Source organism: Seriola lalandi, unplaced genomic scaffold (assembly GCF_002814215.2).
Source record: "Seriola lalandi dorsalis isolate HSWRI2012SDOR001 ecotype SW California unplaced genomic scaffold, Sedor1 jcf7180002054304, whole genome shotgun sequence".
Classification (NCBI taxonomy): Eukaryota; Metazoa; Chordata; class Actinopteri; order Carangiformes; family Carangidae; genus Seriola; species Seriola lalandi.
Window position 1 is genome coordinate 203,990 of NW_019524857.1, and position 13,750 is coordinate 217,739.

A 13,750-nucleotide genomic window follows, 5' to 3' on the forward strand; every position below is an offset into this window, starting at 1 on the left:
GTGTGTGTGTGTGGGGGGGGGGGATTTAGAAGCCTGTAGCTGGATAAAGACACAGAGAAAGCGATTTTAATATTTTTTGAGGAGACTTGTGTGTTGTATTTTTTTTCTTGACCTGTGATGATTGAGTTATGCTCCTTGTTTTTATTTTTGTGCAACATATCCAATTTTAATAACTGTTTTCAAGTTCAGGATTTAACTATTGCTTAAGGTGTTTTGACTGCAGCCACATGTTTAAGATGCAATGTGGTTTTAATCCCTGCGGTTTGGTTGGTTGCATTCATGTCCAATTGAGAGGAACAACATGCACACCACTGTGCATGTCAAAGACAATGGGCCATTCTTAAAAGATATTTTTTTTTACCAAAATGTTGGATGCACTATAAAAATGTAGCTTTACTTTACTTTAATTTACTGCGTGGTTACACTAGATTTCACCACCATATTGACTGTCCTCTATCTCTGGCGCCTCCCTGTCCCATGTCCCGATACCTTATTTCCTCCCTACTTGTCTTTTATTATAACTCTTTTTTTTTTATTTTTGTAGCTGGTATCACTCCCGGAGGCTCCCCTAGGGAGGAGAGACCTACCTGTACAGCCTTCCACTCTGAAACTGATCTCTTGATATATCCGCTCTCCTTTTAATTTCCCAGGAATGTGACCAGGTTCATATTGATGACGTGGCATCAGACGACAACGGGCAGGACCTGAGGTAAAGCTTCTACCTTCTTACTGTACTTAAAACTCCTCCGAGAGACAGTTCAACTGTGGCTTGTGAACCAGACTTGCCCTCTGGGTTTTAGTGCACGGGAGGAAATAAGCAGGGAGATGAGATGAAGAGTATGTGCGTCTGTGTGTGTTCATGCATGCAAGCCTGTGCATGTCTTTTATTTTCCCGACGTCCACAGCCATATAATATGTCACAGGATTATCCAATGCTTTCACTTCTCATCAAAATATCTCTTTATAATTCCCCATGTCTCCCTCAGTCCAGACATTTTATTGCATAAACTTGTTGAAGCACTTTGGGATACTTATATGAGTGATTTGAGAAAGAGCCAGACTGTACCAAAGTACTTTTCTGAGGTATTTATTTTACTGAACTCAGCATTTTTCATTCTGAAAGATTTTTTTCTATTTATCCTACCCATGGTAAATGTATATACTTTATGATTTCTAACTGACAAAACGTCATTCTCGGCTACATTTGATTTCAAAGCATTTCTCGTCCCTGAAATTTTTGCGGTTACACTGGCACACGTCCCTACATTTGATGAATGGTTTAAGCACTACCTTCTTGTTCATAGCCAGAATAGTTTGACTCAATTCCTAGATCTAGAAAATGTATCCGTGTATATAGCTGTACCAGTTCTTGGAGCATCGCCTTTGAAATACTGGTGATAGTGCTACTATAACATGCCCAGGAAAAATACAGTTTATTGTCTTTATGATCTACATCCTGCCTGTTTCCTGTATTGTGATCCTGCAGCACTTACAACTTTGGGTCGGACGGCTTCCAGAGCCCAGCAGGGGCCGGCTCTCTGTGCCTGGGGTCAGGGGTCCATGGAGGGGTGGACTGGATGAGGAAACTGGCTTTCCGATACCGAAGGGTCAAGGAGATCTACAACACATACAAGAATAATGTTGGGGGTAAGCTGTCATTTTATTTAGATGCAACACTTTCATACAGGAATCAGATCTACAGTAAATATATTTATCTTATATTTAAAGAAAGTTAGACTATCTCAACTTCTCTGAGGTATAACTTCAATGTGCAACAAAAAAGGCAGAATAATTTCAAGAAATTAGTAACATTTACAAATTCAAAAGCTAGATCTGAAACTGAACAGTACAGTACAGCTTTAAACCACAGGTAATGTAGATGCTCTTCAGAAAAGTGCATTTTGGATTGTAGAAGCTCCAGTTTGATCATCAACCAAACCACTGTTGAGGATCAAAATGCAGTGATATCAACCGCACTTGCCTTAAAGAATCTATGTAAAAAAAAAAATGAAATTGATGATACACAGGTATAACCTGTTTTATTAACCAAATCATGATCTGGAGAAAAAGCTGAAAGGAACAAGACAGGTTTGTTTGTCAGCTGGGATCATGAATCAGAAGCTGTTGTTCAGTGTAAACCCTTGTGCACTGGGTGAGCATAGGCGCTGCTGGTTATATCTGGCTGCTTTACCTCTGCTGGAAACCATGTGTCTGAGGTTTTGGCAAGAGGGCGTTGTGTGAGAATCGTCCATCCAGACAGTCCTGCTGTCAAAATAAAGCTTTGTAACATCTCATTGAATAAGGACTTTTATGTATCTGAGCTATAAGGGTTCCCTGTTTAGTTACTGACCGTTATGCTTGTGCCTCTCACTGATGGGCAGGTTTGCTGGGCAGCCCCAAGCGAGAGGAGTGGTTACAGCTGAGGAGAGAGATGGAGGTCCTGACTGACCTGTGGCTGACTCAAGCACTCAAAGCCCTGGCTCTCATCAACTCAAGGTCAGTTTGTGCTGCAGCAGCTTGATTTAAACCAGCCAGTCAACTGACATTAGCTTCTAGAGTTGTGTTGTATGATGTGTTATTATGATTTCAGCCAACCATATCCATATCATTTAAGAGTTGAATGAATCTCAGTCGCTGCTATGGTGTGTTATTTATGATGTCATAACCTGTGATGGAAGACCCACTCACATCTTTTACTTAGGTAAAAGTACCAATACCACAATGTAAAAATTCTCTGTTACAAGTTTAAGTGCTGCAAAATCCTACTTGTAAAAGTACGGTTTATCAATAGTATTATATTCTAAATGTACCTCTTTATCAAAAGTAAAATGTTTTATTTGCAAAATCTTAATCTGAAATCTGAAAACTAACACCTGTCAAGTAAATATAGTGGAGTCAAAATCATAGTCATGCCTCTGTGTATAATTACGTCCGTCCCATTCTTGTGAACATGAGACCTCAGGAACGGCTTTGGGATATTTCTTAAAATTTGGTAAAAACATTCTATTGAACTCAAGGATGAACTGAATAAATTTTGGTGGTCAAAGGTCAAGGTTACTGTGACCTCACATCCATCTCATTCTTGTGAACGCAATAGATCAGAAACGCCTGGAGGGAATTTCATTCAAGAATTTTGTGGTCGCAAACCCTCAAAAATTTAACTCAATGTAATGTAATTGAGTAAATGTGATCTAATTTGCTTACTGCATAAATTTAATAAATTTCATTCAATTCAATTTAATTGAGTAAATTTCATTTTAAGTTTTGAAGTAAACTACTTTATAATTTAGGTTTAATTCAAAATATTTAATTGTTTTAATAGACCTAAATTAATTTAACTCAATTTGAGTAAATTTGATTTTATTTAATTGAATGATTTAAATTTCATTCAGTTAATATAACTCAATGTAATATGAGTGAATTTATTTATATATATTTAATTAATTTAGTTAGATCTAATTAATCATTAATTCAACTCAATTTTACTAAGTTAAAATAAGTAAATTTGGTTTAATTTAAAATACATAATTGTTTTAATGGGATTAAATTCATTTAACTCAATGTAATTTAATTCAGTAAATTTAATTTTAAAAATTTAATACACTTAATACCTTTTATTAAATTCCTTCAAAGTCTTCCCTACATATATTAAGAGTCTGGACAGACAAGGATATTAACTGCATCTTGACTGGCTAGCAGAGGAAGCATACCACTGTGAGGCCCGACATTCCAGTTTTTCCCTCTGTAGTGAAATAGAAGAACAGAGTATCATATAATGAAAAAAGTAAACAGTAAAAGTAAACAAAACCTAAAACTGCACTGAAGTACAGTTCAGTGCTTGAGTAAATGTACTTACTTTCACCACCACTGGTCATGATTTAACTATAGCATAAACGTGTCTGTTGTGTGCTGTTCCAGGCCTAACTGTGTGAATGTGTTGGTGACCACCACCCAGCTCATCCCTGCCCTCTCCAAAGTGTTACTGTACGGTCTGGGCTCAGCTTTCCCCATAGAGAACATCTACAGTGCCACAAAGACAGGTGAGGAAAATCAGAGAAAGAAGGAAAAGATAATGAAAATAATCCAAAATACAATCAACCTTAATCTCCTTCTATCCTCTATAATTTCTCATTTTAAAGTGTTTCTCGAAATGTACCATTTTAACGTTTCAACATCTGATTTTCCCTCTTTTCAAAGGCAAAGAGAGCTGCTTTGAGCGTGTCTCTCAGAGATTTGGTCGGAGAGCAGTGTATGTGGTTATAGGAGATGGAGCCGAAGAAGAGACCGTGGCCAAGAAGGTATAACTCAATCTGTCTGTCTTTTTTTTAGAACTGTGACTGATGAAAAATGGGCCACAGCTAATCGGTTAACCCTAAAAGACACTTGATTACTGCAGCTTCTGTGTCTGAGTTTGTTTGTTTTTTATTTTACAATCTTTCCATTGAAATGTCAGAAATTTTCCTGGGTTTGGCAGTTCAGCAAATTCACTATAGGCCAACACATTATCCACCTGTACTTTATCACATACTACAATCCCACTCCAAACCGCAGTCCATATTTCACATCTGTGGTGCATCTGTAGCAGAACTGCAAGCTGTTAAAGTACGTCTGCCTTAAGCTTGCATGTTTTACATTAAACTTGTATTTCATTTAAATATTATTTTTGTTTTCTCAGAAGAACATGCCGTTCTGGAGGGTGTCCTGTCGAGCCGATCTGGAAGCTCTGAGCCATGCACTGGAGCTGGACTACCTCTAGAGGGCCCCAGCTATCACACTCTGCTCTTCCACCCGAATCATGAAATGCCCCTGAGTACCTGAGTGCAGCTAGTGGGTGAAGGTGTCCCCAGAGACTGATTCAGAGTCAGTATTGCTATTTCAAGTGAGCGCCCAGGCGGACAATTTCACACCACAGCCAAAAGAACTGTGAGGATTTTGGAGCGAGGCTGCAGTATACCTACGACACATAAACAAGTACTGGACCAAAATAAAAAGACTAAAGTAAAATAAGGGACCAAAGCTTCATAACAAACCCCAGGGAATTGTGGGTAATCCTGCAAATACTTTTTTTTTTTAATTAAAATTAAATGTTTCTCTTTTTTTTTTTTTTTTTTTAATTCAGTTCATCTCAACTTTATGAATGGTGACCCGAAAGTGTTGCACTGAATGCAAAATCTTACATCCTGTTTAATGAACACAGTAAGTATGTCTGCATGGATGAAAATTTCAGATTGGTGTTAGACTGTTTGTACTGCTGTGTCTTTTTATATTTGTTGTGAGACTTACATTTTTCGCTGGCCAATACTATTTTAAAGACAAATGTTAGAAAGAAGTTGTGATGTTACATGGGATAGATTTTGCCTTCACTATTATTTTAGAATTGTTTTATTCATATGTCGGCTAGATAAATGTCAAATAACATTCTCCTCATAGTTAGAGGCTATTGAAAATAGTCTGTATTTTACCATTAAAATGTGAGCTATTTATTATTGGTTCAATTCTACAACACAATGAGGTATATATATATAGTTTGGGAGCTTGGCATGAAAAAAAATCCCCTTCAAAGACCAAAAATCTGCTCTTGTAAAAATGTTTTGATAAAAATTGTCTTGAAGTGCTGTATTATAGGCTAGTGCTCGAATCCTTACTTTTAATTCTGGGTTGTATATGTTTTCATGTTTTAATTCTTTCTTTTCTGTCCCTGTTTAATTTCCTAATAACCTGTTTGTAATATAGATGAACTGGTATGGTTGTGCATGTGCCGACTACACTGCCTGTCAGCTTAGCTATGATTTGTATATAATGCTTTATTGTCGATTTGTTTTGACAGAGTGAAAATAGATTAATAAAGATAAATTAATTGCATTGTGGGGAAAGGTGAGTCGAGTTTCATTTCATTTGTCTCCACCTAGAGGCGTATGAAACATGAGCGCTCACATGACAAATAAATAAATGAACAGTGAATGATCCTGGTGTAAATTTCATGTAATTGTCAAGAGGTTTGAGGAGTATTTCGAGCAGACTGACCCAATGTGAACTTTTTTCTTTTGTGAGGAAAGGTCTCCCTCTATTGGGCAAAGAAATAACTGCAGTAACATAAATCAACATTCATAGGTTTTGTATCTGTCAGAAGAAATGTGACATAAAGTAGTTTTTAAGCACTTTATTTTATTTTTCAAAAAGTTCAAAAAGCACAATTTCAATTTCAAGTAAATAAATAAATAAATACTTATAATTTACATTCATATTTAAATCATACACAGCAACAGAAAAACACGAGGATTGGCTACACGACGGGGCGGCAGTAATCTGAATCTTTCCTCTGCGACCTGGCTTCAGCTGAGAAATGTAGCTGTTACAACCTAATTGAAAACGTGTTTCTGAGGCACAAAAACGCTGGTATCAATAAATGTAAGTACAGCCCCCAATGTGACAAACTGAGGCAAACAAGAAGGATCTAAACTTTGTTGACAAAGACCATCTCAAAGCCTGTGATTGTTGTGTTGATGTTTGTCAGTGACAGGCTAGCCTGAAGCATCTTTGTTCCCGCCATGTTGGGGATGAAAGTGATGGGCTGCAGCACTCTTCCTCCTGGCTGCAGTGGGAGCATCCTGCAGGAACACACAAGAAAGATATAAAAGAGTTTACAAAATGTGAAGGTAACACTGTTACCATGGTAGCAGTGAATGGCTGATACTGGTTCCCATGTCAAAAAGTACTCTGACGTGTTTTCACCTGGTTGGACTTGATTCATCAGACCAATTTAGATAATGATACCTCAGTAACAAATTATTATTTTAGAGAACTGGTAAAATGATTGGCCCCATTTCTGTAACCAGCAGTGGAAATTTTCACTGGTTATTCTAGCCACGCCTGCCTGAACACTGAACACAGACAATGCAAGTGTAACAAGTCTACATTCCTTCAACAAAAACACCCTGTGCTGTAATGTATTGCACAGTGACACTCCTCTATTTGAGCATTTCCCTCACCCATTCATTTTGCAGCCACATGTGACGGTCATTAATCAACAAGTCACTACAACTTTCAACGTATACATAAAAAATGAAGAGAAGTAAATAATTTTTTCTTACCTGAAGTTAATCTTGCCCGGGATCAGCCCAGCCCCGGCTACAGTCAGGACTCCACTCACCATGTGAGAGAATGGGTTGGTGAAGGTCACTGTGGCAGTCTGCTCCTTGTGAGGAACAATGTTGCTTTCATTTGAAACCTGAGGGAGAAATACGTTTTAGTGAACCCTGAATATGTTAGTTACATTACCCCTCAAATAACTTGCCTTCCAAATAACTGGTGAGAAATATTCTGAATCTCTTTAAAGTACCTGTATGGCGAGCTGTGGGCTGGTGATATTGAACTCCTCTGAGGCCAGGAACCGCTCCTGATTGGCCATGTCCTCTAGGACTACGGCGAGGTTGATCAGGTTGTCTCCCACCACATCCTCATACTGGGCTGGGAGGATCTGCTGGTGCAGCACCTTGACTGGAAAGAGAGAGGGACAAACAGAAAGAAGAGGGCGTGTTTTACAATCTGTTCTGCAAACCGCAACGATCCCTCAGAAGTGAAAGTTTGAGTTTACAGATGAGTGAAAAGTAAATTTACCTTCTTTGGGTGCCAGTTCAAGGGTGCTGTGTATTTCCCAGAAGGTGTCTGAGGGGCTGTGGTTGTATTCTTTGGCCTGGGCGTTGATATGCACCTTCATCATCTTGGCAACACTCTGTCTGTTTGTGACTTTCACCGTGAAGGAGACGGGCTTTCCTGCAAGTGGAGCTTTATCCAGGGTCAGGAAGACTAGCACTCCCTCGGATGAGCTTGCTGTATAAACATGAAGAAATCCACAGGGTGAGATGACGCGCATTTAAACAACTGATAACTGTGATTCATGTATTAAAAATTAAAAATTACCTCTCCTCACTGTTGAGTCCTCTGACATTGTGGAGCTCCTTGATGTAAGTGTTGAAGTTGGGCCTATTTTGTAAAGATAAACAGCAAATGTGAGCAGAGTAACTTAGAGTGAACAGTATGCCACACTTCTCTAAATTAGCAAGTGAGCAAATAAATGCTTTTGGATCATACTTTTGATGTGTTTGTAGTCTCCTGTGATGTTCTGGAGTCTGGGGAAGCCAACAGCTTTGGTACAGATGAGGGATCCAACTCTCTCTGTGTCTTTGCTGTGGCTGACCACCTGACCCTGGCTCACTATGAATTTGTGGACGTCGGCGTTCACCGCAGCATAAACAAAGGGGATGTCATAAACAAGGTCGATGCGCTGATCCTTGATTGCTTTGACTGAAGCTGGGCCGCAGCAGAACACTCCTGGGAAAAAAAAAAAAAAAAAGATTAGAGCAATGTTAAGTAAAAAATCAGAGACGAATAAAAAAAAAAAGTGCGAAACTTCACATAACAGGGCCAACAATGTTTCTCACACACCTCCACTCCTCTCCTGAGGTGTCGGGTCCAGAACTTGCCAGCCATCCTTTCCAAATCCCAGATCCTTACGATTCATCCAGCACTCCACCCAGACATGGAAGTTCCTGTTAAAAAGAGCCAAATCAGATATCACTAAGCATTGAATTGTTTTTGATTTTTTTTTTTTTTTGCTTCTTAAAACTACAAAATAAATGTCATCAAAGCATTCAAATTAGTTTAAAATGATTTCATAAGTCAGGGACTGATTAAAAGATGTCACAAAAAGTGTAAATAAGATGTAAATAACATCACTACTGACCATATGCTGTCTTTGTTGCGACTCAGCTTCTGCCCTGTTTCGCTGTAGTACTCCTCGATCACCAGATTGGCATTGGTGTCGTGAGCTGAGTTGAAGTTTGTGACAACACGACAAGGAATGCCAAGAACTCTCATGACTGAAAGATGCAATCAGAACACCGACGTTACACACTGAGGAAAATATCTCCACATTGCACAATGGAAAAAATGATGCAGTATGTGAACGAGATTAAAAAGACATGAGTCATGACATTATACTCTGTTTTAGAGGTTTAGTGCTGGTTATTGATTTTTGTAAACGATTTTATTTCTAAAGTTTTGAATGGTCATGATATAATCACCTGTGCACATGACAGCTGCAAACACCCAGCACTGTCCATACTTGACTGGGCGGTAAGCAGTTTGCGCCCACTGTCTCAGGATGTCCCCGCTCCCCGTCCACATGGAGGGATGAACTCCTTGTTTGAAGTCACTAGACCAGTTCCCTTTCAAGACTCCATGGTCATCCTCACTGTTGATCTAAACAGGAAAGAGAGGATGAACATCGTTTTCTATCTTCATACCTCAGTTACCAAAGATCATAAGGCAAGTCTGGGCACCTCACATCTCACAAGACGAGTCTGCAGTGACAGGTTAATGACAACTTTGGATCGACTGTGTTGACGCTGTAATTACAGCGTCCCTTCATTTGACTTTTTTTTTGTTTTGTTTTTAACTTTGCAGGAGGTGTGTTCATCCTTACAACATGCAGAACACGCTTTCCCAGGTCAAGCAGCAACTTGTGCAGTGACACTCATGTTGTCACTGAAAGAGAAAATTGGCAGTGAGTGAGTGTTTGTTTTGCTCACCATGGCGGATACGATCCGGCTGATGTAGATGGGGCTTGTTCGGTTGAGGTAGTCCACTACTCTGTTGTTTTGGTGCTGAGGGCTGACTTGGAGCAGATTCAGGCATGCCTCCAGAACACCAGGCTCATACTTCACACACAGAGAGAAAGAAATGAAGGGATTATATTAACTTTTAATGACATCATTCAAAGAAATACATGCTAAACATTCAGTCTTGTGAGAGTTAACATTTGCTTTTGTGCCTCCACTAAAAAATACCTATTTTACTAAAAGTTTTCCCTCTAATATTCTAAATGCTGTCTTATAGAAGAGTTTAATCCAACTCTAAGACTGAAAATACATACAGGAAGTGGATACTTGCACAGTGACAACAACAGCACTTGAAAATACAGTGTTGAGTCTGTAAATAACCCTATAATTTTTTTCCATTGAATATAAAAGAAATTCATTATTTTTTTATCCTTTTCATACCTGATCAAAGGACCATGGTCTTGACGCAGTGTTCACAGGTGTCCCCACAAACAGCAACCCAGAGTCATTCTGGACATATTCCTCTCTCTGGTCCTCGAAGGGAATATACACTGAATCCTCTGCAAAGAATAAAGCTGACATTTAGTGCATCCTAGTGTATTTACATTTTAAATTGCTTTGCTAGGTAGACCATAAATGGTGTAACTCAATTACCGTGCTTATCTTTATTGTTTATTCTATTCTGTAAAGCTGATACCAAACATTTGCCATGATGAATCCTGAACATTTCTGGTTTGGTTAGCGTAGACTGTAGCACAGCCAGTAAAACCTCCTCAGTCTATGAAACTTTGCATTGCCTGTATAAGCTTCTTCTTCCAACATTTTTGATGTTTTTACTCACCACGGCACCAGGGATTGAAGAGCAGGATGAATTTGCCAAAGGCAGTCTTCTGCTGGCCGCCCCTGGACGGCACCCAGAGCTGAAACCTGTAGAATCCCACTGAGGCAGAGGCAGGAGGATAGATGAAGATGGAGGGCTTGTGGAGGTTCAAGTCCGCTGGATCCATGTAGGCATTCCAAGAGGAGGAAGAAACCCTCTTGGAGAAGGTGACCGGCATCATCGCATACAGGCGACCTGGGGAAGGAGAAAGAAAGAAAATTAAGCAAAGATATTTAAATTTAAGTGGTTCAGATTGGCTACATATGCAAGTATGCACCCAAACAGCCATTCAGCCACAAAGAGATATATCTATATTAAATCCAAATGTAGTCTACCTAGCATAATTTTGACCCTCAGAGAGTCAGTCCTGGGGTTGAAAGGTCGGCCCTCCAGCTGCAGACTGACTCTGAATGGGGCCCCTCTTCGCACCACCAGGGCTTTGGAGCTTCTGAAGCCCTCCGTCTTGTGCCTCTCCTGGTTTTCATACTTCTCCAGGTTGACATGTTGTATGAGCAAATCTGCAAATTAAGAAAAACGATTGAAGAAATGGATACAGAAAAAAAAATGCATTCATTAGTCAGATAGCACTGCTTAAAATTTCATTCTACAAGCGATGAATAGAAGAAGAAAAGAAGGTGGGATAACTTAAATAATAATGGTGGGAGAAAAAGAGCTCACATGAAGACAAATCTCACCTTCCATTTGTTAGTGTCTGTTTTTCACAGCAGTAACTCAGTGTTTATGTCCTGGCTGTTTCCCTCCACAGTTATATAAGCCTTTGCCCAACCCCCAGAAAGCATTTACTGAGAACATTTTTCAGGTGTAGCATTTCATACGCTAGTTGGGCCTGACGTGAGTAATCAGATCCACCCAGTAGAGCAAATTTCAAACAAAGCTGTTGCAAAATTTTCTTTGGATGGTGAAAGTGATTCATGGTCTTGTTTGCAGGGACAGATGCTTTTGCTTTGTGTTACGGTTTCAACTATTATTACTCATTTCCACATATTTTTCACTTTTTGAGTCTGCTTACTTATAATACTATCATTCATGCATGCTTTGTTAACATGGCTTCAGTCATTTTGAATTTACTCATTTCAGACTTGTTCTTTTCAGTTATTCATGTGCACATGTTTCCGGCACTGTCTGAATTTATTTGTCTATAAAATGTGTCTCATAAACTGCTTTGTACCTGTGTCTATCATTTAGGAAATGTTCATGAATGGATTCATATTTATTGTTTATTTCGTAAACCAACAGTGACTAATTTAAAAATCCTGTGATAAATGTAGGGAGGAACTTTAGGTTGCACACTGTCTAAAGCTCACAACTAAAACTACATCTAACTTAACAGGCAAGGCTTTGATCCAATATGGATCCGCTGAAAGTCTACAAGACAAAAGGTTATAGCTCCTACTTATAGAGGTCACTTCATTGGTAAGACAGTGATAACTGATGTATCAGTTTAACTATGCAAAATGCCCATCACAGTACAATAAAACATAATATATGATAAACAATGGATCTGAGTTTTAAAAATACACACACACACACACACACACACACACACACACACACACACACACACACACACACACACACACACCCTTTAACCACTTGCCTGCAGCCTTGAAAGTGTTGCACTTAGACACAGTTACGTCTATCCCATAAAAGAAGCGTGGGAGTTAATTTAGAGCTAACTGGTGTTTCTATTTATGCTTTGCACTCGTCTCCAAAGCAAAATAGTGTAAATCATGTTCAAGTGGTAGCGCACTCATCTGTTGTCAGGTATGTACAGTGTATTGTGTGGGATGCTTTTTGATGAATGAATATTGACTTTGAGTTACTGCAGGGGCTGCTGCTCTATCTATCTCACTATCTGGTGTCCTCGTATCACTGAGTCCAATGCAACATTTTTACACCTTTCAAAGACAATATTCAAAGAAATGTGAGACAAATCTTTGGAGGTGGTATGGACTGTCAGTTGGCCAGTCCATCACTGAAATATCTCAGCATGAAATTTTGTAGACATTCATGATTCCTAGATGATGAAGCCTGCCGACTCTGCTGATCCCCTGACATTCGCTTTGGCAAAACCAAATCGTCAATATTTTTACTTCTAAAAAATTTTACTTCTACTTCATATTTACTGGATGGACTGGCACAAGATTAGGTCCAGGCATTAATCAATCCCACAGGATGTATGGAACATATGTATGGGTGACACCAAAAGTATTTGATGATCTGCTGTGGCATCAATCCAAGTCAACACCCACGCCTCAGGTACATTCAGCATTAAAACTAACACTACTTGCGCTTTTAACGTCATCTGCTCTTTTCATGCGTAAGGTAGGACTTGCGTGATCAGACTCACCCAGTTAAATGGAAAACAGCTGGAATCAATTGCATTAGTTAGTTGGTTGGTCATGAACCGCATGACATATTAAATCATACCAGCAGTTTTGGAGCTTTGTACTTTTAGTCCATCTCCTTTTTTTCTTTCAGAGTATTAGATTGTTATATTGTTTGATTGCTTCTGGCACATTATTGTGTAAGCAGAATTCATGTTTTAGCTAATCAAGGTAGATCATTTTATTTGCTTTAGATACTGTTGGTTATTTTATTCAAGACCATTCCATCATATATTATAAGCTGACATATGTTTTATATGTAAAGCTGTAATCTTCCAATACAATAACAATAGCTTTCAAATAAAATTAATGGAGGTCAGTTAAATATACAATACTTGCCTATGAAATATAGGGAAGCATAAAAAAAGCATAAAATGGAAATAGTAAAGTATTTACAAATCTGCATTAAAATACAGAGCTGGAGTAAATGCTCTTTGTTACTTTCCACCGTTGGCAATCCCAAATATTTAAACTATAGTAGGGACTCACAAAAAATAAAATAAAATAAAGATTTCATAACCACTGTTTTGACATTGGACCATATTATAATGATGGATTCTAACAGTGACTGATATTGTGCTGTAGTAACACAAAATTGATTTGTAAACAAGGTAATGAGTTGCTGGGTAGATCGTAGATGGATAGGAGTCAATCTTTGAAGAAAAGAAAAGCTGGTATCAGGTTTGACTTCATCCTATTCATTCAGGCCTCATTAAACATGTAATGATGGCACATCTTAATCTTTAAAACAAACACAAACATAGGTAAATTAACCAAAACTTGTGCAACTCCGTTTTTTTTTTTGTAGAGGTGATGTAAGCAGGAGCTAAATGTCTACAAAG

General features: G+C 38.6%; 2 protein-coding genes across 2 annotated transcripts in view; one reads left to right on the forward strand and one right to left on the reverse strand.

Moving 5' to 3' along the window:
* The window catches only part of eya2 (EYA transcriptional coactivator and phosphatase 2), a 27,617-nt gene extending 21,739 nt beyond the window's left edge, over nt 1-5,878 (forward strand). The window contains exons 11-16 of the mRNA XM_023406337.2: nt 651-709; nt 1,487-1,647; nt 2,382-2,496; nt 3,919-4,040; nt 4,198-4,298; nt 4,676-5,878. Of these exons, the coding sequence (XP_023262105.1) occupies nt 651-709; nt 1,487-1,647; nt 2,382-2,496; nt 3,919-4,040; nt 4,198-4,298; nt 4,676-4,756 (639 nt within the window). The 3' untranslated portion in view covers nt 4,757-5,878. The remainder of the gene's footprint in view (nt 1-650; nt 710-1,486; nt 1,648-2,381; nt 2,497-3,918; nt 4,041-4,197; nt 4,299-4,675) is intronic.
* Nucleotides 5,879-6,145: 267 nt separating this feature from the next.
* tgm5l (transglutaminase 5, like) lies at nt 6,146-12,051 on the reverse strand. Its single transcript, XM_023406336.2, has 14 exons — nt 11,196-12,051; nt 10,836-11,018; nt 10,462-10,695; nt 10,062-10,180; nt 9,591-9,719; nt 9,084-9,261; nt 8,744-8,879; nt 8,446-8,549; nt 8,092-8,331; nt 7,921-7,983; nt 7,618-7,830; nt 7,340-7,497; nt 7,092-7,228; nt 6,146-6,608 (listed from the first exon to the last, which is right to left on the reverse strand). The coding sequence occupies exons 1-14, from the start codon at nt 11,200-11,202 to the stop codon at nt 6,455-6,457; spliced, it is 2,055 nt and encodes a 684-aa protein (XP_023262104.1). The 5' UTR covers nt 11,203-12,051; the 3' UTR covers nt 6,146-6,454.
* Between the last annotated feature and the right edge of the window lie 1,699 nt (nt 12,052-13,750).